This window comes from Populus alba, chromosome 6 (assembly GCF_005239225.2).
Source record: "Populus alba chromosome 6, ASM523922v2, whole genome shotgun sequence".
In the NCBI taxonomy this organism is placed as follows: domain Eukaryota; kingdom Viridiplantae; phylum Streptophyta; class Magnoliopsida; order Malpighiales; family Salicaceae; genus Populus; species Populus alba.
In genome coordinates, this window is record NC_133289.1 from 9002088 (window position 1) to 9017219 (window position 15132).

At 31.4% G+C, this 15132-nt stretch overlaps 1 protein-coding gene across 1 annotated transcript; it reads left to right on the forward strand.

Moving 5' to 3' along the window:
* The first annotated feature begins 9263 nt into the window (after positions 1-9263).
* Positions 9264-13661, forward strand: LOC118048135 (MACPF domain-containing protein CAD1). Its single transcript, XM_035057700.2, has 7 exons — positions 9264-9872; positions 10552-10790; positions 10876-11071; positions 11171-11248; positions 11979-12162; positions 12277-12440; positions 12715-13661. The coding sequence occupies exons 1-7, from the start codon at positions 9603-9605 to the stop codon at positions 13345-13347; spliced, it is 1764 nt and encodes a 587-aa protein (XP_034913591.1). The 5' UTR covers positions 9264-9602; the 3' UTR covers positions 13348-13661.
* The last annotated feature ends 1471 nt before the right edge of the window (positions 13662-15132 follow it).

A 15132-nucleotide genomic window follows, 5' to 3' on the forward strand; every position in this document is an offset into this window, starting at 1 on the left:
GAGGGGGCTGTGGTCCATAAATGGTGAAAAAGTTGGCATTAAAGAAATGGGAATGGGCCCCAAGGGTTAATGACTTTCAGTGCCTTATTAAAATTAAATTAAAAATAAAAACTAAAATTATTTATGTCATTGTCAAACAAAATCATTTAACATTTTAATGGTATTTTTAATAAAATTAATTTTTTATTATAATATTAATTGGGAATAAATAAATCATTTAACATGTTAAATGTAAAATGACTTAAAAACTCTTAAAAACAAGAAATTTAAAATTAAGGTTCAGGGGCTTTTAGGTATTTTAATGCTTTGATTGCACAATAAAATAATTACATTACTCTTAAAAGCAAAATAATAAAACTAATGTCTAGAGATTTTTTTATATTTTTATCATGATTATTTTAGTTATAATCATTTTTTTAACAATAATAAATATAATTTTAAAAAATAAAAGTGGCACACACCACTCAATGGGATGTCGGTGTTTATTGGGTGATACATTGAACGTCTCATGACAATCAAACATGGCCTTCTGCATCAACGTTGGAAATGTTGCGTCATCCTCTTCTTGTTGGTAAGACACATATGCACGATGATACAATGGTTGAGCTCCGGTAGACTTTGTTTTTTACTTTATCTCCCTCTTTTATCTCTTTTCATCTTAGATTTCAGCCCAACCCTTCTAAATATTAAATGTATTATGTACGTTTGTATTTGTATTAATTTTGGTATTTATTGTTTTGATTGCTATATATATATTTTTAATGCCTTTTAAGTTGATATTTCTTTTCAATTTTATCCATCAACATTTTATTTCATTTAATTTTTGTATCCAATTTAATTCTTATTCTTTTGATTGCTATTGTGATTGTTTTTTTTTTTTTTTCATTTTCTTGATTTATTTTATTTTTCAATTTAATCCCTCGTTATTTTTTTATACCATATTTAATCATTGTTTTGATTGTTACTTGCTTTATTTTTTATTTTTTTAAAATGGATGATTGGGAGTTTTCTTCGTGATTTTTTTTTTGCTTTTGTCTTCTATAGGGTAATCATGGTCTTATGACCTAAGTCATAGGTTTTGTTTAACTTTTTTTTTTAATGTCTTTTTCATTAAAATTGATTTTTTTTTTTCAATTTTATCATTCAGGTTATTGGACTTGAGCTTCGTGATTTTTTCTGATTTTTTTTGTGAGGCTATCTCGATCTTATATCTCGGGTCGTGGATTGGTCATAATAACTCTAGTTTTTTATGTTTTTTTTAATTGATTTTTTTTCATTTTTTATTATTATTTAGTTTGCTTGAGATTTAGCTTTCATTTTTGTTATTCAATTTCTATGTGCAGGGTTATTCCAGTCTCATGAGCAAGCCGTGAATTTACGATTTTAACTTGAGTTAGGTTTTTTTTTTAAAATGATATTATTTCAGTTCATTCTTCAACATTTACTTTGCTGGTAATTGAGTTTCAGATTTCTTTTATTTTTTTATTTATAAGCTTATCTCATTCTTATTTATTTTTTATTTTGCCATCAAATAAGATTGTTGAACCTTTTTAAGAATATTTAGAGAATATCTTTTCATAATATTGGAAGTGTTTTTTTTTTATTAGTTGTTGACCTTTTTTTTATTTTCATTGTTTTTTATTTAATCATATTTTAAAATTACCTAAGATTATTGAATCAATGATCAAAGTTTTAGATTTTTTTTACTCTTTTAAAAATGTTATTATTTTCTAAGCTTTTTTATTTTCATATTAGGAAAAATTAGCCTTGTCCATGCATACCACGTGACATCTATCTTGTATTTTACAAAATAATAATAATAATAATAATAATAATTTCAAATCTGTATCTGGTTAATATTTGATCCTTGGTTACCAGTTATTGATCACCAATTTAAACCCAGTGATGTATACTTTAATATTTCAATTATATATTGATGGGTCTCTGGTTTGGAGAGAAACGAAATATTTCAAGTATAGTTTACAGCAAATGCAGAAGCTATCTCGTTAACAAACAAGCTCTCAGTTGTATCATCTACGTTTGGATGGACACTCTGATGTTGTGTTGTTTATCAGTTTTGTTTGCTTTTATGAATGGATGTGAAGAGTAGAGACCATTGTTTTCACTAAAGTAAGCACTGAGGACATAGTTCTGAAGTTGTATCATGGCGGACATGGAAGAAACCTTACTAGAGGCAAGACCTTACCTTACTTTTCAGGGCTTCAAAATAAGCACCGAGGGCATCTTTTGGGCTTACCTTACTAGAGGGCTTCGAATTGATATATTTTTTATAGGTCTTGAACATCACAATGGATTAAAGTATCTCATGCATGCCTAAAGACGGCATGGATTGTTAACGGGGACTGCATGTTCCTTCTGCTTCGTCGGATTGCCGGTTGCAATTCTCCTTACTTCAAAATGTAAAATTGGTTTTCCGGGGCGACTCGCAGCACAGATTAGCTGCCTATGCATGATGTTGTGTACAGTGACTCGAACAGATTTGAGGCACCATGATGCAAATCAGGAGGAGACAGAGGACGGAACTCTGTAAAACACAAAGACTACTAGAAGACAGAAACATGGGAAACCAAGGAATCGTGAAAGCTGATTAAAAGCTTACTAGCTGTAGTTATTATTTTCCTAGTTAGCTGGCAGTTTCCTAGTTAAACTAGGATTAGAGTTCAAATACGTATTAGATTATAATTCATTAGTAGAGGGTATTTAAGAAGAGAGCATAACATAAGAAACGACAGTTTTGTAATCAGGCAATTTGCTATTCTTAATACAAATTCTGGAGTGATTCCTCTACAGAGAGATTCTGCCTTGGATTATTGTTCTTATTGTAAGCAACGAGAGGTTGCAACAGAGAGCAATTACACCACACCAGGCTAAAACGGCTGAGGAGCTAACTGCAGCTGTTGGAGATAACGATGATCATGGGGATGATTTGGAAACAGGGTTACTTTCAAGCGATAAATGAGTTCCAAAATCAAGTGGGTGAATGGACATCATCTTAAGATGCCGGATTACGGCATACAAAATGAGCTCAACATATATATTCCTTATGTTCATAAACTACTGCAGTCTGCAGGGTGATATTCATTGTTTTTGATAGTGGAAAGAGACAAAGAATTACTCTGTTAGAAATGGTTGGATTATTTACCGATTCATGTCTTAGAAGCAGGATCATCATTTACCTCTTAACTGATACCACATTTGTATACGGAAAAGCTAGCAGAAAGCTACAGCTTCTAAATCCCACGAATTCCCTACAGACTATTACTCTAAATGAGAAACAACGATCTATACTCGTGTTGCCTTTTTTCTTTATTGATGTCTATTCTTATGGTAAGTTTTTCTTTCATCTCTTTTTCAAGTCTCACGTTATTTCTGTGAAAATCTTATAAACATTGTAATTACTATAACGTCATGATCCAAGTTGCGCCTAGAATAGGCACGCTGTCCATTTTCTCTTTTTTCTCTAAAGTTTAGGGCAATCTTTAATACTTAAATATTTATCACCTTTTACGGTAGGAGTGTCGATAATTTTACAACTTTGCATAAACAATCATTGCAGAGCCTTCTCTATTTAGGAAAAACCCATAAGCTTCTTTTTTTTTAATCTCTAATGATTTTAACATCAAGTATATAACTTTCATTTTAAAGTTTAGAAACAACCACAACTTTGTTATGTAATTATTTTCAGTAATTAATGAGTGATCATCTATATATAATGATATTTTTATTATTATTTTCAGCAATTAATATATCATCCACCTAAAATTCTTATTGGACCATTCAACATTCACACAATGATGTTCTTTGATCATCATAAACCCATCAGGAATGATGGCTCAATGAAATTAAAGATACCGTTTTTTAAATGATTGATTCAATTCATAGATACATCTGTGAAGTCTATAATTTTTGCATTTATGATCTTTTATAAGGAAATCAACTAATTGATCCATATAAATCTGTTTATTCAATTTTCTATTGAGAAATTCATCAAGTTCCAAGTCCAAACTCACAATGATCTCGAATTAAGGCAAACCTAACTATTGAAGAAAAAGTTTCATCATAGTTTAAATCTAGCATTTTACAACCGAGCAATCCTTGTATCTTTCTATGGAACCATCCCATTAATTACTCGATCTAAGAATTTGATTTACCAATTTTGTTTCCTTTTCATACAATTTGATGTATTTATTGTTATAAAATTAATATTGAAATTAATAAAATTTTGATATTCAATTTTTTTTGGTATTATTGTGATTTTTTTTATTTTTTAAATTAATAACTACATAACTAAAAATGAATTACTAATTTTTCTATGGAATTACCGATGAAATTTTTTTTATTAGTCAATGATTTTTCGGAAATATAGGTGTTATTTCATCAAAAAATTATAAAATGATTAAGAAGTTTTAGACTCTCCGATAGAATTAGTGATGGACATCCTATTGTGAGTTCAATTGCTAATTTCATCTGCAATATTTAGATTATATTAATAAAATAAGTGATGTAATATTTTATTGGTGATTTATTTACTGCAGTAATCTAGTCAATGCATTTTATTTTCTTGGTACCAATATTTCATCGTCATTTCCATTGTCGTTACAAATTACCAATGGATAGCAAATCCTTGATAAAACTTTTTCTAGTGGCGTGTTTTTGTCAATAACTCCATCGGCAATGTAAAATGATCAATGTAATGGTGTTTGCTGGCCAAAGAAATATTTCGATGATGTTTTTCAATTTTCTTGTGGTGTTATAGGAGCATCCATACTTATTTTATATGCTTTAAGGGGAGTGCTAAATAAAATATTATTTTACAATTTCTCTTGCAAAAATATTATTTTTAAATATCTTGTAATAATGTTAAAATATTATTTATTATAATAATGTTTTTTTTTTCACCAGTTTGTTTTTCTTTGATTTTTTTTACAAATTTAGGTTTTTTATTTATTTATCATGAAATTATCTTGATTTATAACACATGTTAAGGGTTTGACAAGTTTATCTAAATTGACCTGGGTAAATTTATTTTTTTAATTGAGTTTTTTTTTTTTAATTTTATTTTTTAATATTGAATTAACTGAAAATTATCCGAGTTATTTTATGCCCATCAAGTAAATTCATTGTTAAAATAGTTATATATTAAATATATTAAAATATAATTGATTCTTCCAAAGACCCTTTCACCATTAAAGTTTATATAAATAAATAAAATATATACATACAATATTTAAAAAAAATCTTATTACCGATTTGAATCTTTCTAAATATCATCTCGCATTGAAGATTCTCTAATGACAGTCATAAAGTAAGATAAGGAAAGGAGCCCACCATGTAGCACTCACCATTACATCTTTTAAATAATGAACAGCTTTTCTTTACTGAGAAAGTTACTGCTGAAACAACTCTAAACACAGAGCTTCTGTCTAACTTCGAACATTGATTGTGATGGTGAAAACTTTAAAGGTGGGCTGTCTTATAGCATCAAACATGGTCCATTTCCCCTGATATATGGCTTTCCCTGACACATCCAGAATCCTGCTTTGTGTCAGCAGCATGTTTTACTGACTTGGAGATGGGTAGTTCGGACAATTGTTCAAGGATGAACGACGACAATGGTGAAAGTCAGCAATGAAGCTTCCTCTGGAATGTGACTCTTTTATCATCGTCCCAGAGGGAGATGCTATTCCAATTTTATAAATTTTAAAATTATTATAAATTTATATAATTATTAATTTTAATATTTATAAAATTAATCAAGACATATACTCAAGCTGAATATACCGTTTCCTGGCCATGCGGTCATGGCTTGGCAATATGGAAATATCCACCTGCTAGTTTAAAAATGATTGCTGCCACTTCTTTGACAACTATCGGCTATTAGTAAAATAAGTCTTCTATTACATATTATTTTTTATGATATTTCATAACAATTTTTTTTTCTTAAATAGTTTTTGCTCTCGTGTTTGTTTGGATAAATAGCACATCTCCATAGGTTGTGCTATTGAAAACATCACAATTTAATTATTATTTTTTAAGTATATAGGTTGTGTTGTTTTAGAATATCACAATCTGTATGATTTTTTAAAATTACATTGTTCTCAACAGCGCTGCCTCAATTTTTTTTTCTTTAAAACCAATAATGTTGAAAATAGATTTAATAACTTGAAATCGATTTGAGCCGTATTTGAAATTAAAAACAAATTTATATAGATTAGGGATAAGAAAAGAAAACCATACAGATCTTACAATGTTTGTCATAAAAATAACCAACACCAGAGGACATAGAGAAGTATATTAGCAGAGGCCTATTGTCTATAGCTCGAAACTTGAACTCCATATTATTGTTTGTACAACAAGTAGAAGAAGACAAAAAGAAATTAGATAGAGGAGTTCTTTAGAAATCTTGACGGGGGAGGAGGAAGACAAAGATGGCAAATCAATGATTAATATAACAATCTTTGTAAATCAATACTTGCATAATATAACAATATTAATGCTAGTGTAATGATACTTGTGCACTTTTGAATAAAAGCTAAGTAGAAAATTAATAAAAATCTAAAATTAATTAGAAAAATAATAAAAATAATAAAAACAACATTTTTTTAGCTTAATTTGAGAGTCTTCTGAATCTCGGCTAGTTTCAACAAATTTCTCCTTATAAAACTAGATCTATAGAATCATCTAGTAAATTATAAGCTCAATCTAATAATAAAATCTAAAGTTATGATTGATTTTGTGAGGCTATGCGTTTGATGTATCTGGATTTTTTTACAGGCTTTATCTTATATACTTGATTGATAAATATATTTGCAAGACATTCCACATCATTTGTTCATTTGGCACGTCAAATAAATGAGAGATAAATTCTTTGAATTCAATTTTCTACAATATACTCTTTGAGTTGAAAGAAATTTGGATAATTTTTATTGCACTGTTGGGAACAACGCAACCTAGAAATTAAGTTGTTCTCAACTATCCAATATATTAAGTTAAACTTATCAGGCTTTGTTATTTTTTTTAAAAAATTTGAGTTTGCTACTTTCTCAAAACTTTTTCAATAAAGTGCTCTCTAAAAAAAAAACACTCTTTATTACCTTCATTTCCTGATTATACTCATTATTTTTTCTCCTTTGGTTTGTTTTGGTTTGGTTCCACAGAAGATCCAATATAATATTTCTTCCTCCAATTCTTACTTCTGATTTTACCTGGTTGTTAAATCCAACTAAACTTGATAAATTAATAGAAAAATAGAAGATAAAGACCTTAATTTAGATTGACTTTTGTAACTGAAGTGAACACCTGGTTAAAATACAATCCATTACACTTGAGGGTCTAGCTCAGTGGTCAACTGCAATCGAATCCTCAAGAGTACCAGTCACCACTGGGCTTGCAGGATGTTCAGTGGGCCCGGGGAATAGTCGTGATGCGCGTAAGCTGGCCCGGACACCCCGGGTTATCAAAAAAAATAAAAATAAAAATAAAACATTAAAACCTAGTCAATTGAGCAAACCAAATTATTCTTTGTTCTAAATTAAATTCTAGCCAATTCTATTGATTAGTATTGATCCTGTCAAAACCTTAACATTATCAAAAATATAATATTAACTTTTATTTTTTCTACTTAAAAGAATTAAACTTATGAATCAATCTAATCACATGTTATTTGACCAAATAATTTGATGATGTAGGTAATTAGACTGTATTTGAGATCAACAACTATATATGATTTAGCTAATTAATTTCTTTCCTTATTTGTTTTGTTGGATGCCACTTCTTGAGCAATCTACTTAACTTGCAATTCAAGGGTTAATTTGTTTTGAGTAAAGTATTTTATAGAAAAATATCTTTCAGATTTTTCTTGTTTGTTTCAAGAAAATATTTTCTTGTGTTTATTTCTAGTAAAATATTATATAAAAAAGCTGGTTAATAAAAAAAATTTACAATTAATCTTTTAACTTAATTAATTTACTAGAACATATTTTCAATTCATAAAATTTCATAAAATATTTTATAAATAATAATTTTCTAACAATATCATTCATCTATCTATTTCAACCACCATCTACATCTCACAACTAACATAATTTCAACACCATCTCACCACCTCATCCTTTTTTCTCCATAATCACTATCTTCATCTCATCATCACTACTATCATCTCCTTCATAATCACCATCATCATCTCATAACCACCTCCCCTATAACTACTATTATCTTATCACCATCAGCATCCCACAACCACCTTCTTCTTTACAATATTATCTCATCACCACTTTCTCCTCACTTTTAAAAAATAGTTTACATGTAAAATATATTATTAAAAAATATTTTAAAAATCAAGTATTGTAAAATACTAAAACAAAAAAAGACATTTAACATTTAAAATATCCAACGCAAAACAAACGTACTCTTGGTATTCATGATTTTGTCGAGATCAAAAGGAAAACAGTATCCCGTGCCCTCTGCCATATCATTTGACAAGCGGATCATAACAGACAAAGGGTAGAACAAATTCCAACCAATGTAACAAAACTTGGAATCATGATGTCAAACTAAAGAAACCCACTCACAACAAAAGGAGCCAAAAGGGGTTGGATATTTGGGCAACTTCCCTCAGATTGAAGTACTTAGGCTAATGCTTAGCCGGCAGGAACCCAGTGCACGCATGCGTGAATTTGATATTTTGTAAAAGCAATTAATGTTTAAGAAATAATTTTGATAAAAATAGCATTATTGTTAGGGGAAATGTATACTTTGCACAAATATATGCATGATAATTGTAAAAAGCTTTGGCATGTCCTTCCTAATCAAATGGTTCCAATCATCGTAAACAAGCCCAGGAACTACTAGAAGGACGGCATGGATTCTATCACTGTCTAGTAGAGATGTGACAAAATTCATTTGAGATCTATTGAGTTTGCCTTGCATTATTATCTTGAAATTATATTATAAAACAAGATTCCCATCAATGCTTTAATTTAAAAAGAAATAGCTTGACTAATACTCGGTCACATAATTTCGATACACTAAACTCTAAAACTGTTCAGAATATCCTCTAATTGTTAGGATAAAAAAAAAATAGCACGATATTGACTGTCAGACTACCTATGATTTCCTTATCGGATGGATAAATTACCATCCACATGTCAGAATCCCAAAAGAAGTTGGAGCAGTCAGTTTCTTAAGCAAACCAACACGCTCACATTAACATTCCCTTAAAAATTAAAGACTTGGAGTCAATGCCTTACGTTGGTGCATTACTTTAGAAGTAGAAGTAGAAGTACATAAAAACAGAGAGAGAGAGAGAGAGACAAAGAAAGTTGCATCGTAGTCAGTGGATTCATTCAAGATTACTTTTTTTTTACTACTTTCTTTTCATGGATTCAAGATCTAGAGGATTAGTGATTAGTCGATTGAAACTTCTTTGAAGACTTCTTCGCAGTCAATTCAAGAAACTAGAAAAATGGGTTTTGAGGAGTTTGACCTTTCGAGTTTCCTGAAAAACCCATAAAAAATATGGAAGGAAAAGATTGGTTTTTGGGTTTCTAAATGATTATCAAAGAATTGGGTTCTTAGCTCAAATGGGAGAGGGTGTAAGTGTTAATGCGGCAGCAATGCACACAGCTATGAACGCTGTGCAAGCACTTGGGAGAGGATTTGATGTGAACTATGATACAAGGTTGTTGTATTGTAAAGGAGTTACTGGGTCTAAAGTGGTGGAGATTGATCAGGAACATGCTAGAGATCTTTTGTTGTGTGGTGGGATTGTATTGCCTAATGTTTCTAGGGACATAAAAAACTCTTTGATCCCAAGTGGACGCCAGAGTTCAGGTGTTTGCACTTTTTACGAGGTTGGTTTTTTATTTTTTTCTGGTTTTGATTTTGAAGTTCTGTTATTTTCCTGTGTTGTAAGAATCCATGTTTAGTATTGGAGGCTTTGAGTATTAGGATATAGTGGTATTGAAGATAGCTTGAATTGAACTTGATCAATTTAGTTGCTTTTGCCACCAGTACCAAGTGGATGGAAAGTTTAACTTGTCTCCTGGATCATTTCTGCAGCTTATTGGAACTTGGTTATTTCATGTGTCTAAAGCCTAGTTATTTGATATTTCCTTGGATTGTTTCTTATAGTGTTAATTGATGTTCCTTAGAGCATCAGTTCAAGACCTTTTGTTAGAGCTTTTGGGTTGTATCTTGACAGAGGGCTATAACCATCTTGAGTGCTCAAGTTTCTGCAGTGAATGATGTCTGGAGTTACAAAATGCAAACTGAAAATTAAGACATCAGCTCTGTTGGTTGATTAGTAGTGAGTGACGCTTAATTGTCTAGAGTTTGAAGAGGGTTTTTGTTTTTAATCTTAAAAATGATTTTGAGATAAAATAACGCTCGCCAAACTTCTGTGGTGCTAAGAATTGACTGCTAAACGAATTGTATTGATATTTCCCCTACTTCAAATACTGATACAAGCTGTTTTAAATGAGCGAAATCATTGTAGTTGTTCTAATGTTCTTCTCATGACGAATAATGCAGATGGTGGAGTACTTCAATCAAAAGGCCAACCTATCAGGAGGTCTTCCTCTTGGCTGCTTCAATTCTGCTTTTAGTTTTACTGGTTCAAAGCACATCGATGCTGCAGTTTCAAAGACCCTTTCTATGGATGGATATTATATCCCACTTGCCAAGGTCCAACTTATGAGATCCCCCTTGGTGTTGCATGAAAATGTTAAAAGGGCTGTTCCAAACTGTTGGGATCCTCCATCCTTGGCGAGGTATGGGTTTTAATTCTCTGAAGTCTGAAGGAATATTTTTGCATCACAGCTTTAGTTGTCTAACGATTGCATCCTTCTTTTCCAGCTTCATTGAAAATTTTGGAACACACGTTATTACCTCTGTAACTATTGGTGGTAAGGATGTGATATATGTTAAACAACACCAGTCATCGCCTTTGTCAACCCTGGAGATTAAACACTATGTACAGGATATTGGAAATCAGAGGTTTTCTGACATGGAGGGTCATACGAGTTCAGGTCCTATGAAACTCAAGGATAAGGCTAGTCCCGGGATATTCCCTTATTTCGTTGTCTACCTTCCTTAACATTTCCTTACTTGGTCACCTGTGACTTAAAACAGATTATTCTTGATTTTGCAGGGTGGTGATTCTGGCATATTTAACAGCCAAGGAATATACCCTCAGCCAACTAGTGCGCCATATCTTACTGGGAAAGAAGTATAGAAATCGTTCATTTTCTTTGCTTCTTAGCTATAATCACTCTTTCACCTCACTGAGGTTATGATGTCAAATGTTCTCTTTGTTGAACTGTTTTACGATGCCTTTTGTTGTCATTTTAACGCATATAATATTTTTTATAGGAAGATGCTTGTTGGAAAGTAGTATTCCATCCAAACGTAATTTTCCTGAACATGTTAACCCTAATGCTTCAATTGAGCATATGAGGCTTTACTCCATATATTTGTCTTGTAGTTCCCATTCGAGTTCCTTATTTGAATTCTCTGTGTAGTACTCCAAATTAAACTATGTTTTCCTTTAAAAAGGTTTGCTTCCAGATGTCCTGAATTTTCCACATTTGTTCCATGTTTGGATTTTGTAATCCATTTGCAATTGCAATGATGTTTTCCAGGATGCATCGGTTGGATTTGGAATGAATTAACAAATGGTTTTTGGCTTTTTTTGTCTAGAAGGTTTACCTGCAATTCTTGTCATGATTTTTCAGGACAGAAGGGTCTCTCTTTTTCAGTATTCTATCTCATTTTATTGCATTTGACAAGTTGTCACTGTTTGCCAACTCTGTATTTGCATGAATAGAATCTGAATTCTACTTTTGTCAAGAAATCATCCCTACACTGTTAATCATTATTTATTCCTGAGGTTCAAAACCTTGCTTTGATAGATCAACTTGAAGCCTTAAACATTTTTTCGGTTATTCTTGTCTGTGCAGCATGTTACAGTCACTTTCTGCAGGAGGGGAGGAGATGATTTGGAACAAAATCATATTCAATGGGCAAGAACTGTACAGTCATCTCCTGATGTCATTGAGATGAGTTTTGTTCCTATCACAGATCTCCTTGTTGGGCTACCTGGAAAGGAGCATCTGAGTCGTGCTATTGCTCTATATCTTGAATGTAAGACAAGCAGACTGTTTAGTCAGAATCCTCTCCCTCTTAAATGCTGTTTTTCTAGTAGGTAGTGCTACTCCTAACAGCCAGTCTTCTTTTTTTTTTAACAATTGTGCCCAGACAAACCTCAGATAGAAGAGCTCAGGTATTTTCTGGAGTTCCAGATTCCTCGAATTTGGGCTCCAGTACAGGACAATTTTCCTGGCCACCAAAGAAAGGAACCTGTTTGCCCATCTTTGCAGTTCAGCATGATGGGGCAAAAGCTTTATGTCAGTCAGGAGCAGGTATAAATTCTTTTGTTGCCTTTCTATACATTTTTGTCTCAAGTGAAAGATGGCTCGATTATTTACATTATATATGTAGCAACTGAAATTTGTCAATAGTGTTCTGCCACCAAACAATTTATTACTGTTAATTGGATGCTCTGTAGAGGGGTCATGATTCTTCGGGTGGAACCATTGGTTGTCTAATTTAACCAAAAGACAATCCTACTAGGTAATGTAAAGGGTAAACCTTGACAAAACTTGGTTTTTGATTTTGACTTAAACTTGGCTACAGATATCAGTAGGACGGAAGCCTGTCACAGGTTTACGACTACGTCTGGAAGGAGCCAAGCAGAATCGCCTGCGTATCCATCTTCAACACTTGGCATCTCTTCCTAAAATCCTTTTGCCATACTGGGACACCCATTTTGCAATTGGTGCTCCCAAGTGGCAGGGACCTGAGGAGCAGGACAGCCGATGGTTTGAACCAGTGAAATGGATGAATTTCTCTCATGTGAGCACTGCTCCAGTTGAGAACCCTGAAACTTTTATTGGTGACCAATCTGGTGTCAATATTGTCACCGGGGCTCAGCTTGGAGTGTGGGATTTTGGTTCAAGAAATGTCTTGTACATGAAACTTCTGTATTCTAGGATACCTGGCTGCACAATACGAAGATCCTTGTGGGACCACATGCCCAATGACAAGTCAAAGAAATTCCCCGCTGTAAATAACACCTCCTCTGGTGACACAAGTTCAGCTTCAAGAGGAAATGTTGCAGGGAACAAGCTGGCAAAGTTTGTTGATATGTCCGAGATGAGAAAGGGGCCTCAAGATCCCCCAGGACATTGGCTAGTTACAGGTGGAAAGCTTGGTGTAGAGAAAGGCAGAATAGCTTTGAGAGTGAAGTACTCGTTGCTGAATTATTGAGCTTGGCGTTATGGTTCATATGCTGATGTGCAATGCTGTACTATGGAGGCAGTGTTTTTGATGCAGAAGAACTCGTGGTCATCGTGCGTGTAAACTTTTGAAACATGATGATCTCGGTTGAATGGATGAGGATATGTAAGTAGATGGTATTTTAGGGTTTCTTCCGATGTCGAAGGTCAAATCTGTTTACTTGTAAGCTGTGAATTTTGTAGAGAAGTTCTCTTTGATAAGAGATAATGTAGGAAGTGCCTCTAAACGTGATTGTTCATATGCCTACTGCATCATAGAGTTCTGAATTATTTTGTTTTCTGATCCTTTTCTCTTCTGCTGAAGTACTTTTTCGCCCTTAGCGAATGCAACTGCCCTTTTTAAAATAGATGTTCATAGTAAAGAAAAAAAAAAAAAAAAAACTTGCTAATGTTAAAAAAAGATTTCTATAATCTAATATAAAAATAAAGGAAAAAATGAACAGTGTTTAATAAAATAATATCTAAAAATATTTTTATTTAATTTAAGAATTTATTAAAATAACATATCTAATATATTTCAAAATAATAAAATTAAATTTAAATTATTAGAAAAAACACATAAGTAAAAAAATTCAGATGCATGGACCTTGATAGCCTAGCATGTCTAGGCCATCATAAATAAGTCCAGGTCCAATGGCTTTCTAGCTTAAACTCGAACGCATGATTTTTTTTTCTTCTTCTCAAATTGAATGAATGACACGTAGTCCATCAATTGTTTTTTAGAAAAAGCAGATTACATGTTGTTTGGATGTCTAATTTTCAGTCATTAGTGAAGTGGCTAAAAAATTAAATTAGAGTTTTTTTCGACTACAAAAATAAATTTTTACATATTTTCACTTAAAAACACTCTTATGGACTCAATAAATAAATTCTTCAACACAAAAAACACTCTTCTAGCCTTAATAACAAATTCCTCAACACAAAAAATCCCCAAGACAATTAAGAAATACAAAGTCAAATTGAAAAAAAAAATCTCTCAACCTCTTTAGTATTTCTAGTAATATGAAAGTCTAAAAATACTATAATGATATTTCTCTGGTCAAGATGAAAACTTTAATATGAAAATTAATTATTTTTATTAACAAAATTTGACCAGTTAATATCTTTTTCTTTTTTTATTATTTTTTATAGCTCTCTCTCATTTTTCATGCTTAATAACTGAAAAATAAATAAAATAAAGTTTTAAATTAAAATATATAATTGTCAAACTAAAAGAAGTAAAAGAAGAAATCCTAAGTAAAATGTTTCAGAAAGGAATTGTCACCAAAATTTTAAAAAAGGATTGCCGCTTTTAATTTTTCATCCTCTAACTTTTAATTTCTTTAAAACAACAAAATTGTATTATTTTTTATATAAAAAATATTAATATAATATTAAGATACTATCAAATTTATAATATTTTTTTGAGACTATAATAACTTCATAAAAAATAAATTATATATCAAATTTAATTTTTGATCAATACAAAATTAAAAAATAAAATTTAAAAACAAATGAAATATTAAAAAAAAAACTAAAAAGAATATAAGAATGAATTCACCGGTTCTTTTAGGGTTTTTTTAATAAAATCAGTCGGAGGCATGTTTTTTTCCGGTCAGTTTTGACATGTTTTTTTCCAGAGAAAACATGCCAGCTGCTTTATTATAAAAGCAGGCCCTTTGTCAAATTTCTAAAAAGTGGATGAAAAACTGCTGAACTTATAATTAAGCACAGCATCAGGATCAAATAGAATCTTATTGAAGTCTTTAGCCGGGGC

Bases quoted from the DNA above. Each gene is read 5' to 3' on its own strand.
- LOC118048135 (XM_035057700.2), top strand. From the start codon at position 9,603: ATGGGAGAGGGTGTAAGTGTTAATGCGGCAGCAATGCACACAGCTATG. The intron at 10,791-10,875 runs GTATGGGTTTTA...CTTCTTTTCCAG, and splicing joins GATCCTCCATCCTTGGCGAG to CTTCATTGAAAATTTTGGAA. The intron at 12,163-12,276 runs GTAAGACAAGCA...AATTGTGCCCAG, and splicing joins TATTGCTCTATATCTTGAAT to ACAAACCTCAGATAGAAGAG.